Consider the following 18103-nt stretch of genomic DNA (forward strand, 5'->3'; position numbering starts at 1 on the left):
ATTTACTGACATTATAATATGACATTGGATATCTAATCATGCCGAAGTGAATGACTTTACATTTACTGACATTAAACTGACACCCATTTTCCCATGCCTTGAATTCCAGCCTATACAAATCATTCTGCAAAGACTGCATATTAGCGGCATTCCTGATTACCCTACCTATCTTTGCATCATCAACAAATAACTGTATGTCACTTGTCAAATCCTTCCCAATATCATTAATGTACAGATTGAATAACAGTGGACCAAGCACTGATCCTTGTGGTACACCACTTGTTACCTTAAACCTTGCAGACTCAGATCCCCCATATACCACTTTTTGATATCTGTCAGTCAGCCATCCTCTTATCCATGATAATATTGTATAACCCAAACCTATTTTCTCCAATTTATGCAGTAGTCTGCCATGCTGTATTCTGTCAAAAACCTTAGCAAAATCCAAAAGTATCATGGTGTATCCATTCCCCTTGTCTAGTTCAATGGTAACATTGTTACAGAATGTGAGCAAGTTGCTAAAACATGACCTTCCCTTAGTAAACCCATGTTGTTCATTGCACAGTAGAGATTCACTGTCCCTAACCAATTTTTCCAAAATCTTCACCACCACTCCTGAGGTACTAATTGGTCAATACGTTGAATACATAGGGCGTTGCACCACCCCTTGTGCAATGGAATTACCATACATTCCTTTCATTCCTGCAGAATCTTCCCTGTTCTGAGACTCATATTAAACATCCTGGTCAAAGGAATGGCCAGTTCAGCTGAACACTCTTTTAGCACACATGCTGATATTCCATCAGTCCCTATTGCTGAATTCTTATTCAGTTTGTGCAACAGCTCTAATATCTCGGCCTCACACACCTGGATAATTTGGATAATTATCCAGGTGTTGATTACTCTATGATTATGATTACTCTTTTCACGCTCGTCTTTTCTATTTGGTGATGCATTTCTTCATCACCAGCAACCAATCCACCAGGTCTGTAACAACACCCCACTATGTAATTTGTCTTTTTAGATTCCACCTCACAGCAGATGGCTTCAAACTCACTGCCACATGAAATATTGTTAGTAGTATTACTACATTCATAGATCTCAACTCTAACTGGATTTAAGTCATCCAATATCATTAGCAGTATGTCCCCTCCTCTCCTATCCACTCTATCCTTCCTAAAAATACTGTACCCAGGTCTCACCAATTCCTACAATCTGAAGTCACAACATATTGACTAAGGCAACAAACTCTATCCCTTTGTTTCTGATACGCCTACCATTTGTGTACAGACATAATAATCTACCTGCATGTTCTTTTGTAAACTCTTGTTTGCAGTGTGCCTGACACAGTTGGATATCTTGCAGATCTCTATTCTTCTCTAATGCCTTACACATGTAGACATCTTTGCACACATATGAGTCCAACCCAGACAAACACGAACTCGTTCTCACCTCATCAACATTTCCATGACAAAGCCCATTCCCGTCATTATACAACAAGGATTATTCTAAATCCATCAACATTCCCTACATCCATGACACCTCGGAAAAAACTACCAAAATCTTAAAAAAACATGACTTGACCTCTTGTTACAGACCTTATAGAAAATTGGCATCCCTTATCTGCTCGACTAAAGACCCCCCCCCCGCTAGACCTACCTGGTGTATACCAGGTCCCTTGCAGCTGTAAGTTGTCCTACTTTGGCCAAACAGGCAGGACAGCGAATATCAGAACACAAGGACTACATCCGGTTTCACCAGTACAGCCACTCTGGTCTTGCAGACCATGGTCTGGATACATGTCACAGAATACAGTGGAAGAAAGCCAATAATACACCGTAACAAGTTCAAATTTGAAAGATTATTCATGGAATCAGCCTCAGCCCTAAGAAACGCGCCAAACTTCAACAAATTTGGTTGCATGAGACTGCCCCAAATTTGGGAAGCTTACATCAGGAAATCTTCAGCCCAACCAAGAATACCTACATAGCCTGCTAGGGGGCAGCATCAGGACTTTTAGGAAAACCATAGCTTCTTTGCTTTGATCTCATTTACTGTGTTTAGTGCCTGCATGCATGTGTCTTTATTGTAAGTTCCTTTGAAGATGGCAACGTGATTACCAAAATATTGGAATTATATTGAAGTTTAATTTAATGTATATTCTATTGTACGTTGTAATTTCCTTAAGTTATTTAGTAAGCATGTACAACAAAAATTTAAGCCTGTCTACGAGAATGCAATACTGAAAGAATAGTTTTTGAAAAATCATCATCAAATTCCTGACATGTACCCTCAAGGGGTGTATTAGGATATAATAGTACTACATGAAAAATTTACATCATTACTAACTTCCGATCTAAATTATCCTCCAAATCAGTCTGTTACTTGTCAAGCCTCTTTTGATTACTCGTAGACAGGCTTAAACGATTAGTGCCTGCATGCATGTGTCTTTATTGTAAGTTCCTTTGAAGATGGCAATGTGATTGCTGAAATATTGGAAATATATTGAAGTTTAATTTAATATATATTCTATTGTACGTTGTAATTTCCTTAAGTTATTTAGTAAGCATGTACAACCAACGTCTACAAGAATGCAATACTGAAAGAATAGTTTTTGAAAAATCATCATCATCAAATTCCTGACATGTACCCTCAAGGGGGTGTATAGGATATAATAGTACTACATGAAAAAATTTACATCATTACTAATTTCCTATCTATAATTATCCTCCAAATCAGTCTGTTACTTGTCAAGACTCAAACATTATCAGATCTTATATTTCTATCGTCTAATGCACTTTGTACCGTATCAATCCACCTATATCTTAGTCTTCCTCTGGGTCGTTTTCCTGCCAACCTGGCAGAGAACACTTGTTTTGCCAATCTTTCCTTGCCCATTCTGTTTAAGTGACCATATCACCTGAGATTAGCTCTGCTAATGCATTCTTGGATGCTGACAATGTTATGTTCTTTCCTAATATCCTCGTTTTTAATATGATATCGCCATTGATGCCATCTGTTCTTGCCTCTAATCTATCTCAGGACTCTCATAACTGCGGTCTCTAGTCTTTGGTCAAGTGTTTTACTTCTGACCCAGCTCTCAGATCCATAAGTTAAAACTGGTTTGAGCACTGTCTTGTATACAACTAATTTAGTGTTCCGACTAATTTCTCTCTAATTCCATATGAATTTTTGCACATTTGCCTGCATGCATGTGTCTTTATTCAATTGACTTCCTACAATACTAGCTTTGTTGATTCTGTTGTCTATTTCCATATTTAATTTACCATCTTCACTAAAAATCATGCCTAAGTAGCCGAAATGTTTTACTTGTTCCACAGGTTCCCCGTTCACAACACAGTTGATATTTTCAACAATTCTACCTATTTTCATTGTCTTTGTCTCTTTAATGCTGACCTTCATACCACATCTATTCCACAGTTATTCAATTTAGTCAGGGAATCTTGCAAACTTGTAGCAGATTTATTTAGAAGTATAACATTGTCCGCATAACATCTCCAATTTTGATATCGGGTTTAATACCACTTTCCTTCATAATGCAATCCATATAGATAATAAATAACAGAGGGGATAATATACTTCCTTGTCTGACACCAGATTTAACATTAAACCATCTTCCTGTACTTCCTTCAATTCTAACTGCTGACTCACAAATCAAATAAAGACTAAGTATTGCTTGATATAATGCCCCATTGACACCATATAACTGTAGCGTATTGAATAGCTTCTCTCTTGGCACATTGTCATATGCCTTTTCCAGATCGACAAAACTTAAATACAGATCTTTGTTATATTCCCATGCTTTCTCAATTATATGTCGTAAAGTGACAATCTGATCCTGACAGCCTCTATTTGGCCAGAATCCAGCTTGTTCTTCAACAAGCTTTTCTTTCACAATTCTTCTCAACCGTTTCTCAAGTTTACTGGCATAAATCTTGCCTAGAACGCTCAATAGGGAAATACCGCTGTAATTCTCACATTCAGTTTTATTTCCCTTTTTATATATGGGTACTATTAGAGCTCTACTCCAATCATCAGGAATTCGTCCCTCTGTCCAGGCATTCTGAAAACTATGCAGTGCAGCCACTGTAAGACTTTTATACCACCATACTTCAGCATTTCTGGTCGAATATCATCTACTCCTGCTGCCTTTCCACATTTCAAGCGTTTGATGGCTTTTTCTATTTCAAGTATGGTATGTATTCCTGACTGTAGGCCTGTTGAGTGTTTCTTACCACTGTGCTGTCACTGCTTGTTTCATTTAGCAATTTTTCAAAGTAATTACTCCATACTTGAAGGATATCTTTTTCTCACGTTTTCATGTCACCTTTATCATCTCTAACTCCTTTTACAGCACTCTTTCCTCCATTTCTAAGCTTCTTCAACAACCTCCAGAATATCTTACCACCTTCTTGATATTTATTTTCTATGTTCTTGCCAAAGTCCTCCCATGACTTTTGTTTAGCTAGTGTTTGACTAGTGTTTAGCTTTCTTACATTTGTCTCTGTATTCTCTAAGAGCACAAGCTGACTTATTTGCCAGGAACTTTTGATATGCTTTCTTCTTTTCCTTCACTGCCTCTTTAACTTCCTGTGTCCACCATGGAGTTCTGATTTTTCTATCCTTGCAAACAACTTCACCACATGCCTCTCTAGCTGAACCAATCAGGGCTTTCTTCAAGGCTTGCCACTGAATCTCCAAGGTTTGATTCCTGTTCTCAAACTCTTTCATTTTTTCTTCAATAATCTTTGTGTATTTTAGTCTACAGTTCACATCTGAGAGCTGCTTGACTTTTATTTGCTTTAAAACTTTCTTACACGTTATTCTTTTTGAAATGAAATTCAATTTTATCCTGCTCAAGACTAAATAGTGATCGCTTCCAATTTCAAATCCTCTGTATACTCTGGTGTCCTGCACCAGGGAAAAACATCACTATCAACAATAACATAGTCAATGAGACTTTTCTTATTCCTTGCCTCTTCTCTCCATGTGAATTTTTGCACATTTTTATGTTGGAACATGGTGTTAGTAATAACCAGTCCATGACCTGAGCAGAAATCCAACAAGTATTTGCCATTATTATTGGCTTTGCTCTTTTCTCCAAATTTTCCCAAAATATTTTTGTATGTCTGATAATCATTTCCTACTCTGCTATTTAGATCCCCAACAAGGACCAACTTTTCCTTTTTCATTGTGTCAGTTGCTTTTTATAAAGCATCAAAAAATTCCTCCACTTCTACCTTAGTAGAACCTTCTGTGGGACCATAGGCACAAATAAGTCTCACTATCCAATTCCCCATTCTGATATTTGCCCACATCACTCTACTTGAGACTGCCTGCCATTCAAGAAGATTAGTCTCGTATTTTGTGTTGAATACTATGGCTACTCCTTCTTTACTAGTCAATTATTTGACACAGTGAGGATACATAGGCTGGATGAATACTTACGAATTGGATATTTAACTGGTATGTTAGAAGCATAATATATCACCCTCCCATTGTTATATTATGCTTTTAACATACCAGTTATTAGTGAAAGTTGGTTAATAAAGAAAAGATATCCTTACAGAAACAATGTGATGGGTGCAGCATATTCAGGAAGGACAGAGAGATTAGTAGGTGGCGAAGTATTGCTAATGATATGATTATTTTTATTTATGAAGCACCCACAACCACCTGTGGCAACCCATTCACCACCCTCCAAGCAAAAAATCTAGTTCTAAAACCTTGCTAACCACACTCTTACGCAACTTCCACTGGTGACCCCCTTGTTCTCTCCCTTCTTGCTCTGTACTGGAAAAAAAAGTCTTCAGTATCAATCCAATAAAACATCTTTAAATAACTTAAATGCTACTTCTATCATGTTTCCTGTTTTGTGCCTATCAGCTAATTTTTGAAGCCAAAAATCAACTATCAATCTATTCTCGTAGACAGCATTCCACAGACCTACTACAATCTTTATCACTCATCTCTGGATTCTCTGCACAACTTCTTCATCCCCACAGAATCCAGGAGTCCAGATGTGTCCTTATTAAAGCCTTATATCAGAGAACAATAACCTCTTTATCCCTGATTGCTAGTATGTTCTTCAACAACCATGTATTCTGATGGGCTGTTTTGGTTACCTTCACAATATGCTCTCTAAACTTCAACTCCCTGTCCACAGTCACACACCCAAGAGTAATTAAATCCATCTAGAACAAAACGGCAACATGAGTCCTTCAGATCTGTTTAGTGCAAGGGGGGGGGGATCAAAGTGAACAGGACAAAATATGCTGTGGGGATGTGAATCTCAGAAAATGACAACAAACTACATAGATAGGCCAAACTTAATGGGAATGAAATGCATGAGGGAATTTATGGAGAAAAAAAAATTATGACCATAAATGAAGTGACTGCCCTATAAGAAGCTGTAGCTCAGTTGGAAATCTCAGAAACACAGGTTTTCCATCTCTCAAAATATGCAGCTGTCTAGAAGAACACACATAATATACAGACATAGGACACTATGGAAATAAGGATTAACCACCCTACATTGTTTGGAATGTCTGCACAGGAAAGTGTGAGTCTACGTGTGGGTGCTAATCAAAAGATAGCATAAGGCAGCAGATTATGATAAACTTAGAAGACAGCTTGATGATGTGCCTTGGTTTGAAAACTTCAAAGTTAAGGAGCCAGCAGTGCATGGAGAACATTCAAAGGATGTTTTGCATATCGGATCATATTCCCAGAGTTCTTTCTTTTATAATGCAACCTAAATCTAGAGCACATATTATGAAAATTAGGAACGGATTCAATTGTCTGTTAGAGTGAAGGTATGTTAGCCATATTGTCAGTTAATTTTGGATTGCTAAATTGCCACACCATACATTATATTATTTAATGTTAAAGTCACTGAGTAGCCATGCTGAATGCCAAGTTGCTTAAAGCTAAGTTAAATTCAATTTCTGTTAATTATTCTATTAAGCATTGTATATTATTTGTTATCACCATTAAGGCATGTTTGTTCAAAGATTTTCAGTCTTTCGGAAATCTAAACAAAGACTCTCTGTTATTTGCCTAATAAGAAACTCTCTTTACATTAAATAGAAGATAAATCTTTCATTAACTACTCAGCTCAAACTGAGTTTAAGACAGACTATCCTCTTACATTGGAAGAAATATTCCAATCCACAAATCGCTATGGTTTCAAAAAGCACAAAGACAAATTTACCTGTTTTCTGCAACATATCCCAATATCAGATTGCTCCCACAGTGATGGTTGCAAATGGCAACTATAAGGTTGCAAGCAGCTTTAAAAGGGTGTGGTAAACATTGAGAAGAATTATTTAAAATATAAAATTAGTAAATTTAAGGACTTGGATTTTTTTTAATATAAATCTCATTCTAACTCAAAGGAGTGGTAAGTAGTAAGTAATTGCAAGCCCTACAGTAGAAAGCACAAGCTACTGGGACGGCACTATATATGGGGTTGCAATATCACAAAAAGTCTGCACAGAACTGTCTAAACTTGCAGCGACAGTTCTACCTGAATCAGATTAATTTAATTCCTGATGGAAGGATGCTGCATATTACAATTTTGATACAAGGTCCCAAAAATGTAATATGCAACATTACTTCAGTTGTTCTTATAACTGGTTCCAATACCAACTCCAAAGGTATTCAGATATAGATATAATAAGAAAATCAAGGAATAACAATACAAGCACTCACCCTTTTCAGAAATTCCTCAGCACATATCCTAGCTCTTGCATTCAAAGCTAACTTCATCTCACTGATTTCTTTATCTATTTCTTCCATAAAGTGAATCACAAAGTCAACCAGTTTGTGTTTGTACATTTGTTCTGTATGGAAATTAGTGATTAAAAATGATATATCATATCCCTGCAAAAAAGGAAGAAAATTGTGATGTTAATAAAATGTAAAACAATTTTTAATATGCAACTTAAAAAATTTTATTAAAAGTAATCAGGTAAAATAATCAAACATTTTAGTTCCTCATTGATAAATGATTTAACTACAAAAAAAAAATGTATTTATTATAATACATTTAAAATATACATTTTAAAATGCATACATTAACAATCATATCACTTGAAAAATATGCCTAATTATAATATATTTTTATTATTCATTAAAAAAAAAATCAGAACTTAAAACCTACAGAATATTCTCCAATCAACTTATATGTTGAAGTTAAAGACACTGAACTTTTCACCAAAGAAAGATTTTTAATATGACATTTAAATGTCAGTATTTTGTAGACTATTTTATGATGTAATCTCAATAGTAACCAGTATGCTCACTAAGCTATTAACTGTTTGAACAAAAAAAATTATGCAACTTTTCAGCAGTGTATCAAATGTGCGATTTGTATGGTTTACTGCAATCAGTATGTCATTTATTTTTAAAACTGTTTGCTGCTTAGCCTTGAAGTTAGAGTGGCCTAGTAATAACATGCCATCTTGTTTTATACCTATTCCTCCACTACAATTTAGAATACAGTGGTGTATGATCGAAGTTGTATTTTTCATGTTATTGCATACACTAGACTAAGTGTTTGACATGTTTGTTGGAGCATACAAAAAACAGCACATGCAACATAATCAAATTTTCAAGCACAAAATTAGAGTGCTACTGAATTGTATGGTGAAAGGGACAACTATAAATTGATAAAGCGATGTGAAGACTTTGAGAAAGCTGAAACAATGAATTTACGGTGTTTGTACATGACAACAGAATGCTGCACATGAGTGCATCATTTCAATGGCAACTGAAGAGATCAAATTTGAAGTTAGGGAACATCCTCCATACAGTTCAGACCTAGCTTCCCCAGACTTTTGGTTATTTCCTAACTGAAGGAGCATTTTAAGAGTATTCATTCTGAAAATGATGAATAGGTGTCAAAAGCAGAAGTGAAAAAAAAAAAAAAAAAAAAAAAAAGTTCCATAAACAACCTTAAGAGTTTTATAATGGCAACTTTAAAGGGAAAAAACTTGCCATGCTGTGGAGAAAACAAAAAAAGGGAGATATATTATGTTGAGAAACAGTATATAAAAATAAAGCAAAGAATTCAAACTCTCTTTTTTCAATTTCACTGCCACATCTCTTTTAGATGAGAAGCTATTAAAATGGATGCATTACATTTGGGAACACATCATATGTATAACATAAAACTGCAGAGACATTTGTGATATTAAGATATGTTACAGGGGTGCTCAAGGGTCAAAGCTGTATAACTGAGAGGAGACCTCCACATAGCCTTTAAACAAATGCAGAGAACCGACCAGGGCTTCTGAACTAATGTCCAATCCTCACCTTTGTGTGGTGCACCCTGTTGGGTATCTAACTGGATACTGAACGAACGAGGATGGGCTGGCAATTTGGGATTTAGCTGACCAAATTGTATTCTTATTGGCTTAAAACAATATACAAAATGATGGTGCAACATGACAAAATTTCATTCTGGCTGGAGCGTCGCCCGGTTAAACAAGGCCCCCATTGTTTTAGCCACGAAACCAGGGCGAACAGCAAAAAGTCAGCTACTGGAACAAATCTGAAAGCACATCTCAACTCAACATCACCAGAGTAAAAGATTGGTACTATCAACATAAGAAGCCTGAATGGCAAAGAAATGGAGCTAGCTGAGGAATTAGATGAGTACCAGATCGACATAACAGGGGTGACTGAAACAAAAAAGACAAAAACTGGTGAGATCTTTCTGAGCAATAAATACAAAATGTTATATTCAGGCAATGACAATCAAGGAAAAGAAGGGATAGCCATAGTATTCAACACTAAATATGAGGCTAATCATCTTGAATGGCAGGCAATCTCAAGTAGTGTGATGTGGGCAAATATCAGAATGTGGAACTGGACAACGAGACTTATTTGTGCCTATGGAGGAATTTTTTGTGGCTCTAGAGAAAGCCACTGACACAATGAAAAAGGAAAGTTGGTCCTTGTTGGGGATCTAAATAGCAGGGTAGGAAGTGATTGTCAGACATAAAAATATTTTGGGAAAATTTGGAGAAAAGAGCAAAGCCAATAATAATGGCAAATACCTGCTGGATTTCTGCTCAGGACATGGACTGGTTATTACTAACACCATGTTCCAACATAAAAATGTGCACAAATTCACATGGAGAGAAGAGGCAAGGAATAAGAAAAGTTTCATTGGCTATGTTATTGTTGATAGCGATGTTTTCTCTCTGGTGCAGGACACAAGAGTGTACAGAGGATTTGAAATTGGAAGCGATCACTATTTAGTCTTGAGCAGGATAAAATTGAATTTCATATCGAAAAGAATAACATATAAGAAAGTCTTAAAGCAAATAAAAGTCAAGCAGCTCTAAGATGTGAACTGTAGACTAAAATACACAAAGATTATTGAAGAAAAAATGAAGCAGTTTGAGAGCAAGAATCATAGCTTGAAGATTCAGTGGCAAACCTTGAAGAAAACCTTGATTGATTCTGCCGCCAGAGAGGCATGTGGTGAGGTTGTCTGCAAGGATAGAAAAATCAGAACTCCATGGTGAACACAGGAAGTTAAAGAGGCAGCAAAGGAAAAGAAGAAAGCATATCAAAAGTTCCTGGCAAATAAGTCAGCTTGTGCTTTTAGAGATTACAGAAACAAATGTAAGAAAGCTAAACACAAGTCATGGGAGGACTTTGGCAAGAACATAGAAAATAAATATCAAGAAGTAAAACACTTGACCAAAGACTAGAGACTGCAGATATGAGAGTCCTGAGAAAAATTAGAGGCATGAACAGATGGCATCAATGGCAATATCATATTAAAAACAAGGACATTAGAAAAGAACTTGACATTGTCAGCATCCAGGAATGCTTTAGCAGAGCTAATCTCAGGTGGTATGGTCACTTAAACAGAATGGGCGAGGAAAGATTAGCAAAACAAGTATTCTCTGCCAGGTTGGCAGGAAAACGACCCAGCAGAAGACCAAGATATAGGTGGATTGACATGGTACAAAGTGCCTTAGACGATAGAAATATAAGATCTAATAATTCTGGTAGACAGGCTTTTACGTTGGTTATGCATTATTAAATTACCGAAGGAATTGAATACCGTAGATACAAATAGAAATTAATGGAAAATGGGGAAAACAACAGCCTACCTTTCCTAGACACACTAGTCACCCGCCAGCCTGATGGAACCTTGGTTTTCTCAGTTTATAGAAAACCCACCCATACAGGCAGATACATTCACCAACAACCCCCCCCCCCTCACAACAATATGGAGTGGTGAAATACAACAGGGCTAAACTAATCTGTTCTAACGACATGGCCCTAAACTCTGAAGTAAATCACATCCTCAACACTTTCTCAGCCAATGGCTAAACCCCCCCCCCCCAAAAAAAATATTAAAACCTACAAACCACTGTCCCCCCCTCCACAATAAGGATTACTCTAAATCCATCACCTTTCTCTACATCCGAGGCACCTCGGAAAAAACATCACCAAAATTTTAAAAAAACATGACCTGACCTCCTGTTACAGGCTATACAGAAAATTGGCATCTCTTATCCGCTCCACTAAAGACCAACCACTTTCCCTAGACCTACCTGGTGTATACCAGGTCCATTGCAGCTGTAAACTGTCTTACTTTGGTCAAAGGGGCAGGACAGCGAATACCAGAATTTCTGAACACAAGGACTACATCTGTTTTCACAAGTACAGCCATTCTGGTCTTGCAGACCATGCTCTGGATACACACCACAGAATACGGTGGAAGAAAGCTACAGTAATATACCGTAGCAAATACATATTCGAAAGACTATTTATGGAATCAGCCTCAGCCCTATGAAACTCTCCAAATCTCAACAAATCTGGATGTATGCGACTGCCCCAAATTTGGGAGGTTTATATCAGCAGACCTTCTGATTCGTATCCACACCACAGATTCGTATTCTGTGGTGTGGATACAAACCACAGAATACGGTGGAAGAAAGCTACAGTAATATACCGTAGCAAATATATATTCGAAAGACTATTTATGGAATCAGCCTCAGCCCTATGAAACTCTCCAAATCTCAACAAATTTGGATGTATGCAACTGCCCCAAATTTGGGAGGTTTATATCAGCAGACCTTCAGCCCAACGGCCAAGAACACCTACTTAGCCTGCTAGAGGGCACCATCAGGACTTTTAGGAGAATAATAGCTTCATCTCTGCATTCTCAGTTACCGTGTTGTAGTGCCTACGTGCACGTGCCTTTTTTTGTAAGTTCCTTTTGAAAATGGCAACGTGACATTGCCGAAATATGGGAAATATTTAGTAAAGCGTAATTTAATTTATATTCGTATCTACGTTGTTCAATTCCTTAAGTAATTTAATAATAAGATCTGATAATGTTGGAGTCTTGACAAGTAACAGACTGATTTGGAGGAAAATTGTAGATAGGAAGTTAGTAATGATGTAAATTGGGACCAATCGTTCGATGCTGTTGGCACACTCTCCCTCGATGAGTCTTTGGACTCCCTGGAGGTGTCTAATAATAATAATAATAATAATAAATTTTTCATGTAGTACTATCATATCCTGTACACCCCTTGAGGGTACATGTCAGGAATTTGATGATGATGAACTTGTCATAAATATTTTAAATATGAAATTTCTTCAAAATCAGCTCATATGTTCTCAAGTTGTTCCATGCAGATGGATAATGAAACTTGACAAAAATTGGCAGATACTGTTTGCCTGCAAATGTACATAAGGATGACATTTCTTGTCCAGGCAATGCCAATTTACGTTTTTCTTCAATAAAATTCAGCGTATATTAAATTGAGAGCAATACTAATTAGCGATAATATAATGATGTAATTGCTATGAAGCATATGTTTGAAATCTGTTAGCTGTTTACTGGCTTAAAGAAGGGGGGGTCGGGTTACGTGAAATCAAAATAATATCAACATGATCCAGGGCAAAAGTAAAGACATAACTATCTTGGACACCTAATCAGAGAAGATACCAAAGCCAAATATAGATGCCATTATAATACACAGTATATAATGAACATGGTAATTTATTATTTGTCCAAGGATCCAAGACCTCACACTAAAACTAGTTATCAGATCCTGGCTTTAGAGACTCAATTTTAAATATAAGGATCTGATAACTAGTTTTAGTATGAGGTCTTGGAATTCTGCAAGCTTAATTAGCTGCAGATCCCCCACAAGAAATGTTGTGGCTGTTAAAAAATAAACCACATGTATAATTAAAATCAGACATACATAATTAAAAAAAAAAAAAAAAAAGTCAAACTGTATTACATAATTAAAAGATCTAAAAATGTGTATAAAATATTTGCAATTAATTTGCTTTGGCCTTTGTTATTAAATATTTTAATATTTTTAAGTTAAATAGTCAAACAAATGCTTTTTTCATTTTAAAAGTTTGTGTATTTGCATGACAGAAGCATTTACGAAGTAGTGCAGCAAAAGTAGGTGCAGATGTGTGCTAATACCTACATCTACCAGCAAGCATAATTGTTTAATTTTATTGACAGCAATTCTTTAAACCACAAGAACAGCCATGTGAATGAACCTATATCAAATAATTTATGTTTTGTATCCATGTTATTTCAAAAAGTATCCAAATTTTATTTCAATGGATACGCTAAGTTTATTAAATATTAAAACTTTAAAGCTAATATTTCTGTAGTTTAACATCAGCACTGTCAAAGCAAAAGTGAAAGAGCAGACAGTTAGTGAACTGTTTGACAACAAGGAGCAAATATCGCTGTTTGCTCTGTCAAAGCAAAATATTAGAGAAATATTAGCCGCAAAGCTATACCTGTGTATATAATAGTAAGATCTTACAGTAACTTTGAGTTATTTAATGTCCCCCACCCTCAAATTTTATACCATGAAAAGAATGTAACAGCAAACATGTAAGCTTAAACTATAGTCAACTAACATGTATCTTTATGCCTGATGGAAGTCAATTTATGACTGTGGCCTTGTGAGTAGCAGACTTGAGAGACTTCTGTTGTCTAGTAATATGAACCAAAAGAATAAACTATAACAGGAAAAAAATATTAGAGCTGTGCTGCTGCTGCTGGTATTGATGCTTAGCAATGTATCAACGGAAACTACTGTGAGTAGTATAGTAATGCAATACCACAACTAAGTGGTATTCAAGTCTTCTAAAAACTTAAAAGAACAGGACTTACTTAAAAAGTATTCAAAATGCTGAGTTATATTGCTTCATTCAAGAAAAATACTTCAAATAGCCAAAATTGTCTAGGAATTCTGCCTAGTTGGCCCACTGAATTGTCTTCTTCAAACCAACAGCTGTAGGTTGTCATATTCCACTGTAGCTTTGTGCAAAAATTTTATACTGTATGTTTCATAAACACATCGTAATCTATGAGGATCACCATCTCACATGACCTTAAAGGGTTTCTAGAGCAAGATTTACTAAATTATTTAATCCTTAGTTCCAACCATGATACTAACGGATTTGACCCTTTGTGTGAGCAAGATCCCCAAAACTGCGCACAGCATTCAAAAATAATTTTTATTCAAGTTTAGTACATAAATATGAACTTAACACTGAAATGAATGTTAGAAATAAAACAACAAGAAACATTCGGAAACATACAGTCAAACATAAAAAAATTACTTTAATAAATTAACAAGTTACACTTTGCAAAAGAATATGATATGATCTACAGAAAAGATGACATGCTTGGAACTGAAGGTATGTGTGTCTAATAAGTTCCTGTGCTTAGCAAATGACTATAGAGAGGTGGCATATTCGTTGAAGTAATAACATTGATCAGATGATTCATCTAGGTGCGGCATGAATTATGCGTGTTGATGGTAGTTGTAAACTAGCAATTCTGCACAATCTGTAGTGCTTGTTATTTGTATCTCATCACTATTTTTTAAATTTATATTTTGCTATTTTGTTTTCTAAGAAGAACTTTCTTTTATGATTGTTATGATCAATGTTTTTTTTTACACAATAAATTTTGAATATACTAATATCTTGTTGCAAATCACCAGACACAGTCCTTTTCTTGTAAAACATAGGATTCATTTTTAACAGCAACAAACAGATTTTTACTAACTATGTCAATTCTTTCTGAAGAACGAAAGGAAAATGTCCCGGTACAGTGAAAAAAAAAAAAAAAAAAAAACATTCCCTTAATCCAGAGACATCATACTGTACAGTTGCAAGAAAAACAAAGGCATGCTGGCCTCTGTGCAGTTCGGTGCCTGAAATAAAATAACAGGATTATTTTACAATATTTGGTAAAATATATGTCCCTATAAAACAGTTCACAAATGCTAATTTTACAAATAAAATGCTACTGAAATAATTGACTGAAGATCTGAATAATATCAAAATAAGAGGAGATAAAGTGAGAAATAACACAGGACTGTGTTTTGATGCTATTATCTTCATGCCACTGGAGAATGGCAAGAAGACCAAGTTTTGGTTATGGACGATCTAGAAGCTTAAAATAGTTGAGCACTACAAGGGTTCTTCTTGAATGAAGAGGAGAACTGAGTATTATGTTATCAGCAAAATGAACAGGATTTGAGTCAGTAAGAGATGATCAATGTGTAGGAAGAAGAATGTGGGTAAATATATATAGCCTGGATGTTGTACTCTGGCACTGATAAAGAAATATGAAAAGAGGAAATTAGCTAGCAAGTGATAGTAGTTTGCTAAGAAGGCCTTTTTACCTTATCAAATGTCCTGGAAATGTCATGAGCAACCAATCTCTAACCCCTTTCAAGCCGTGTATTCAAAGATGCATAAGGTGATAGGAGAATGATGGAATCTATATTGGTAAATGTTAATGGACCTTCTAGTAGTGAAAAAGTTGGCAGAGCTGTTGATGACCTTCTGCATTTTTGATAGAATTTAGATGAGATAATTGAATGACAGCTTGATGGGCAGCTGACTTTTATTTCTAACCAAAGGAGACATGGAGTATTATTAGGCTGAATACGAGCTTGGTTCCTTCCGGAAGCTTAATGCAACCGTATTTATTGAGATTTGGTTGGTTTTTGAGATAAGCCCCACCGCAAACTTGCTACCCTTATCCGTTCTACGAAAGATCAGCTCCCTCCTCTCTCTCTGCCTGGAGTTTACAAAGTACCCTGTTCCTGTAAGCTGGCAGATCAGCATCCATCCGTCTAGAGGAACACACGTCGCACATCTTCAAACACAACTATGGCCATTCAGGCTTGGCTGACCCTGTTTTGGACACCACCCACAGGATATCATGGAAGAAAACCACCATGCTCCACCACAGCAAATTCAAGAAAGAGAGACTTTTCTTAGAAGCAGCAGCAGCTCTCAAAAACCAACCAAATCTCAATAAATACGGTTGCATTAAGCTTCCGAAGATTTGGGAAACACTCATCACCAGAGTTCCCACCTTACATTCCAGGCCACCTACTACTGCCCTTAGAGGGCGCTCTACCTAGATAGGACTTTAGTGTCACCCACGTGGTTGGGCTTAGTATTGTTTGTTATTTCTGTATATGTTACATTAATTGTTTTTGTAATCCCCGTAGATGTCCTAGTGACTAGGACGAAATATAGGAAGTATTAAATTCTATTTTAATTCTTTTTGAGTGGTGTAAAAAATCCATTAAGCCTCCAACATGATGTCCTCACAGCACTTAAGCCTCTACACACGTATTCAAACCCCTAGTATTTTCTATTACATGCTGTCTCAGATAGTTATCCCTTAATAACTGAATAAAATCCAGTTCCTTCCTCACATGTGTCCTCTCCTCCTCAATGTTACCATAGTTGAAATCCCCCATAATAATTACCCTCCTTCCACTCATTTCATCAATTTGTTTATGATCTCCACCATCTATTCCATCACTTGGTCTATAGCAGCACCCAACTGTATATTTTGTTCTGCTAGTCACAATCTCACACCGAATAGCCTCAAATGAGCTCTTTTCACTATCCTGCAATACAACTCCAATTCTCCTTGGCTGCAGTTCATCAGCTATCATCAATAACACTCCCCCACCCCATTTTATTCTCTGTCCCTCCTAAACACACTATAACCTACACATTCTATCCCACTAACTATATCCTCTTCTGTCAGCCATGTTTCACTAATGCCAATAACCTGTGGCCAGGAAGAACCAACCAAGGCCAAAAATTCTTCCTTCTTGTTCCTAATACTCCTGGCATTAGTATACATGAAATGCAGAGGTTCCTTTGTCCCACCCCTATCCTGATGCATTATTCTAACTATCCCATTCCAATTACTTGTCTTTAGTACTGGCTCCAGTACATTATATACATTCTTATACTCAACTGTCTCACTGATGTCCGCATATATACCCCCCCCCTCCTTGGTAGTTCTAGTTTCCCTGGTTCTGCACATCCATTTTCACTTCATTCAGCAACACTTTTTCCAGTCTCTGCACACCAAATCCATTCAAATGAACGCCATCCATCTTGTATAAATCCTTTCACCCATCAAACTCATTCCACATGTCCACAAATTCCTATACTCCAGGAAATCGATAAAACTAGGAAATTTGGGGATAATAGTGGATAGAGAGTTGAAGTTTAGAGACATACTACTGAAGTTGCAAAGGTAGCTCATAGGATTACTTAGTTACTGAAGAACACACTAACAAGCAGAGATAAGGAAGTTGTCATTTCTCTTTATACGGCCTTGATACATCCACATATGGATTACTGTGTTCAGGACTGGTCACCTGGGGATAAGGAAGTAGTGGAGAGGGTCCAGAGAAGAGTGGCCAAAATGGTGAGTGACCTGTGGAATGCTCCGAATGATGACAGATTGAGAGTTTGTAGATTATAAAAGTTAGTTGATAGGCAAAAGAGGAGATATGACAGAAACATTTAAAATTAAAATGTTATAGGATTGATAGGAAATGAGTCAGCACCCGGCTAGAGAGGGACAGGACAAGACATCATCCCTGGAAGTTGAGTAAGTGTTGTTAGTAAGGGTGTGAGGACCAGATTTTTTGCATGAGGAAGTGGGGAATGAATGGAATGGGTTGCCAGTCATGAGTGCTCTGCCTGTTAATTGGTTCAAGGGGAA

At 36.5% G+C, this 18103-nt stretch overlaps 1 protein-coding gene across 1 annotated transcript in view; it reads right to left on the minus strand.

Annotated features, from left to right (window-relative positions):
* Arpc4 (Actin-related protein 2/3 complex, subunit 4) overlaps nt 1-18103 on the minus strand; it is a 78754-nt gene that overhangs the window by 24745 nt on the left and 35906 nt on the right. Inside the window, exon 4 of the mRNA XM_090392562.1 lies at nt 7735-7905. Within this exon, the coding sequence (XP_090248688.1) occupies nt 7735-7905 (171 nt within the window). The remainder of the gene's footprint in view (nt 1-7734; nt 7906-18103) is intronic.

This window comes from Typopeltis vanoorti, chromosome 5 (genome assembly GCF_054136105.1).
Source record: "Typopeltis vanoorti isolate ZY-2024b chromosome 5, IOZ_Tvanoo_1.0, whole genome shotgun sequence".
In the NCBI taxonomy this organism is placed as follows: domain Eukaryota; kingdom Metazoa; phylum Arthropoda; class Arachnida; order Uropygi; family Thelyphonidae; genus Typopeltis; species Typopeltis vanoorti.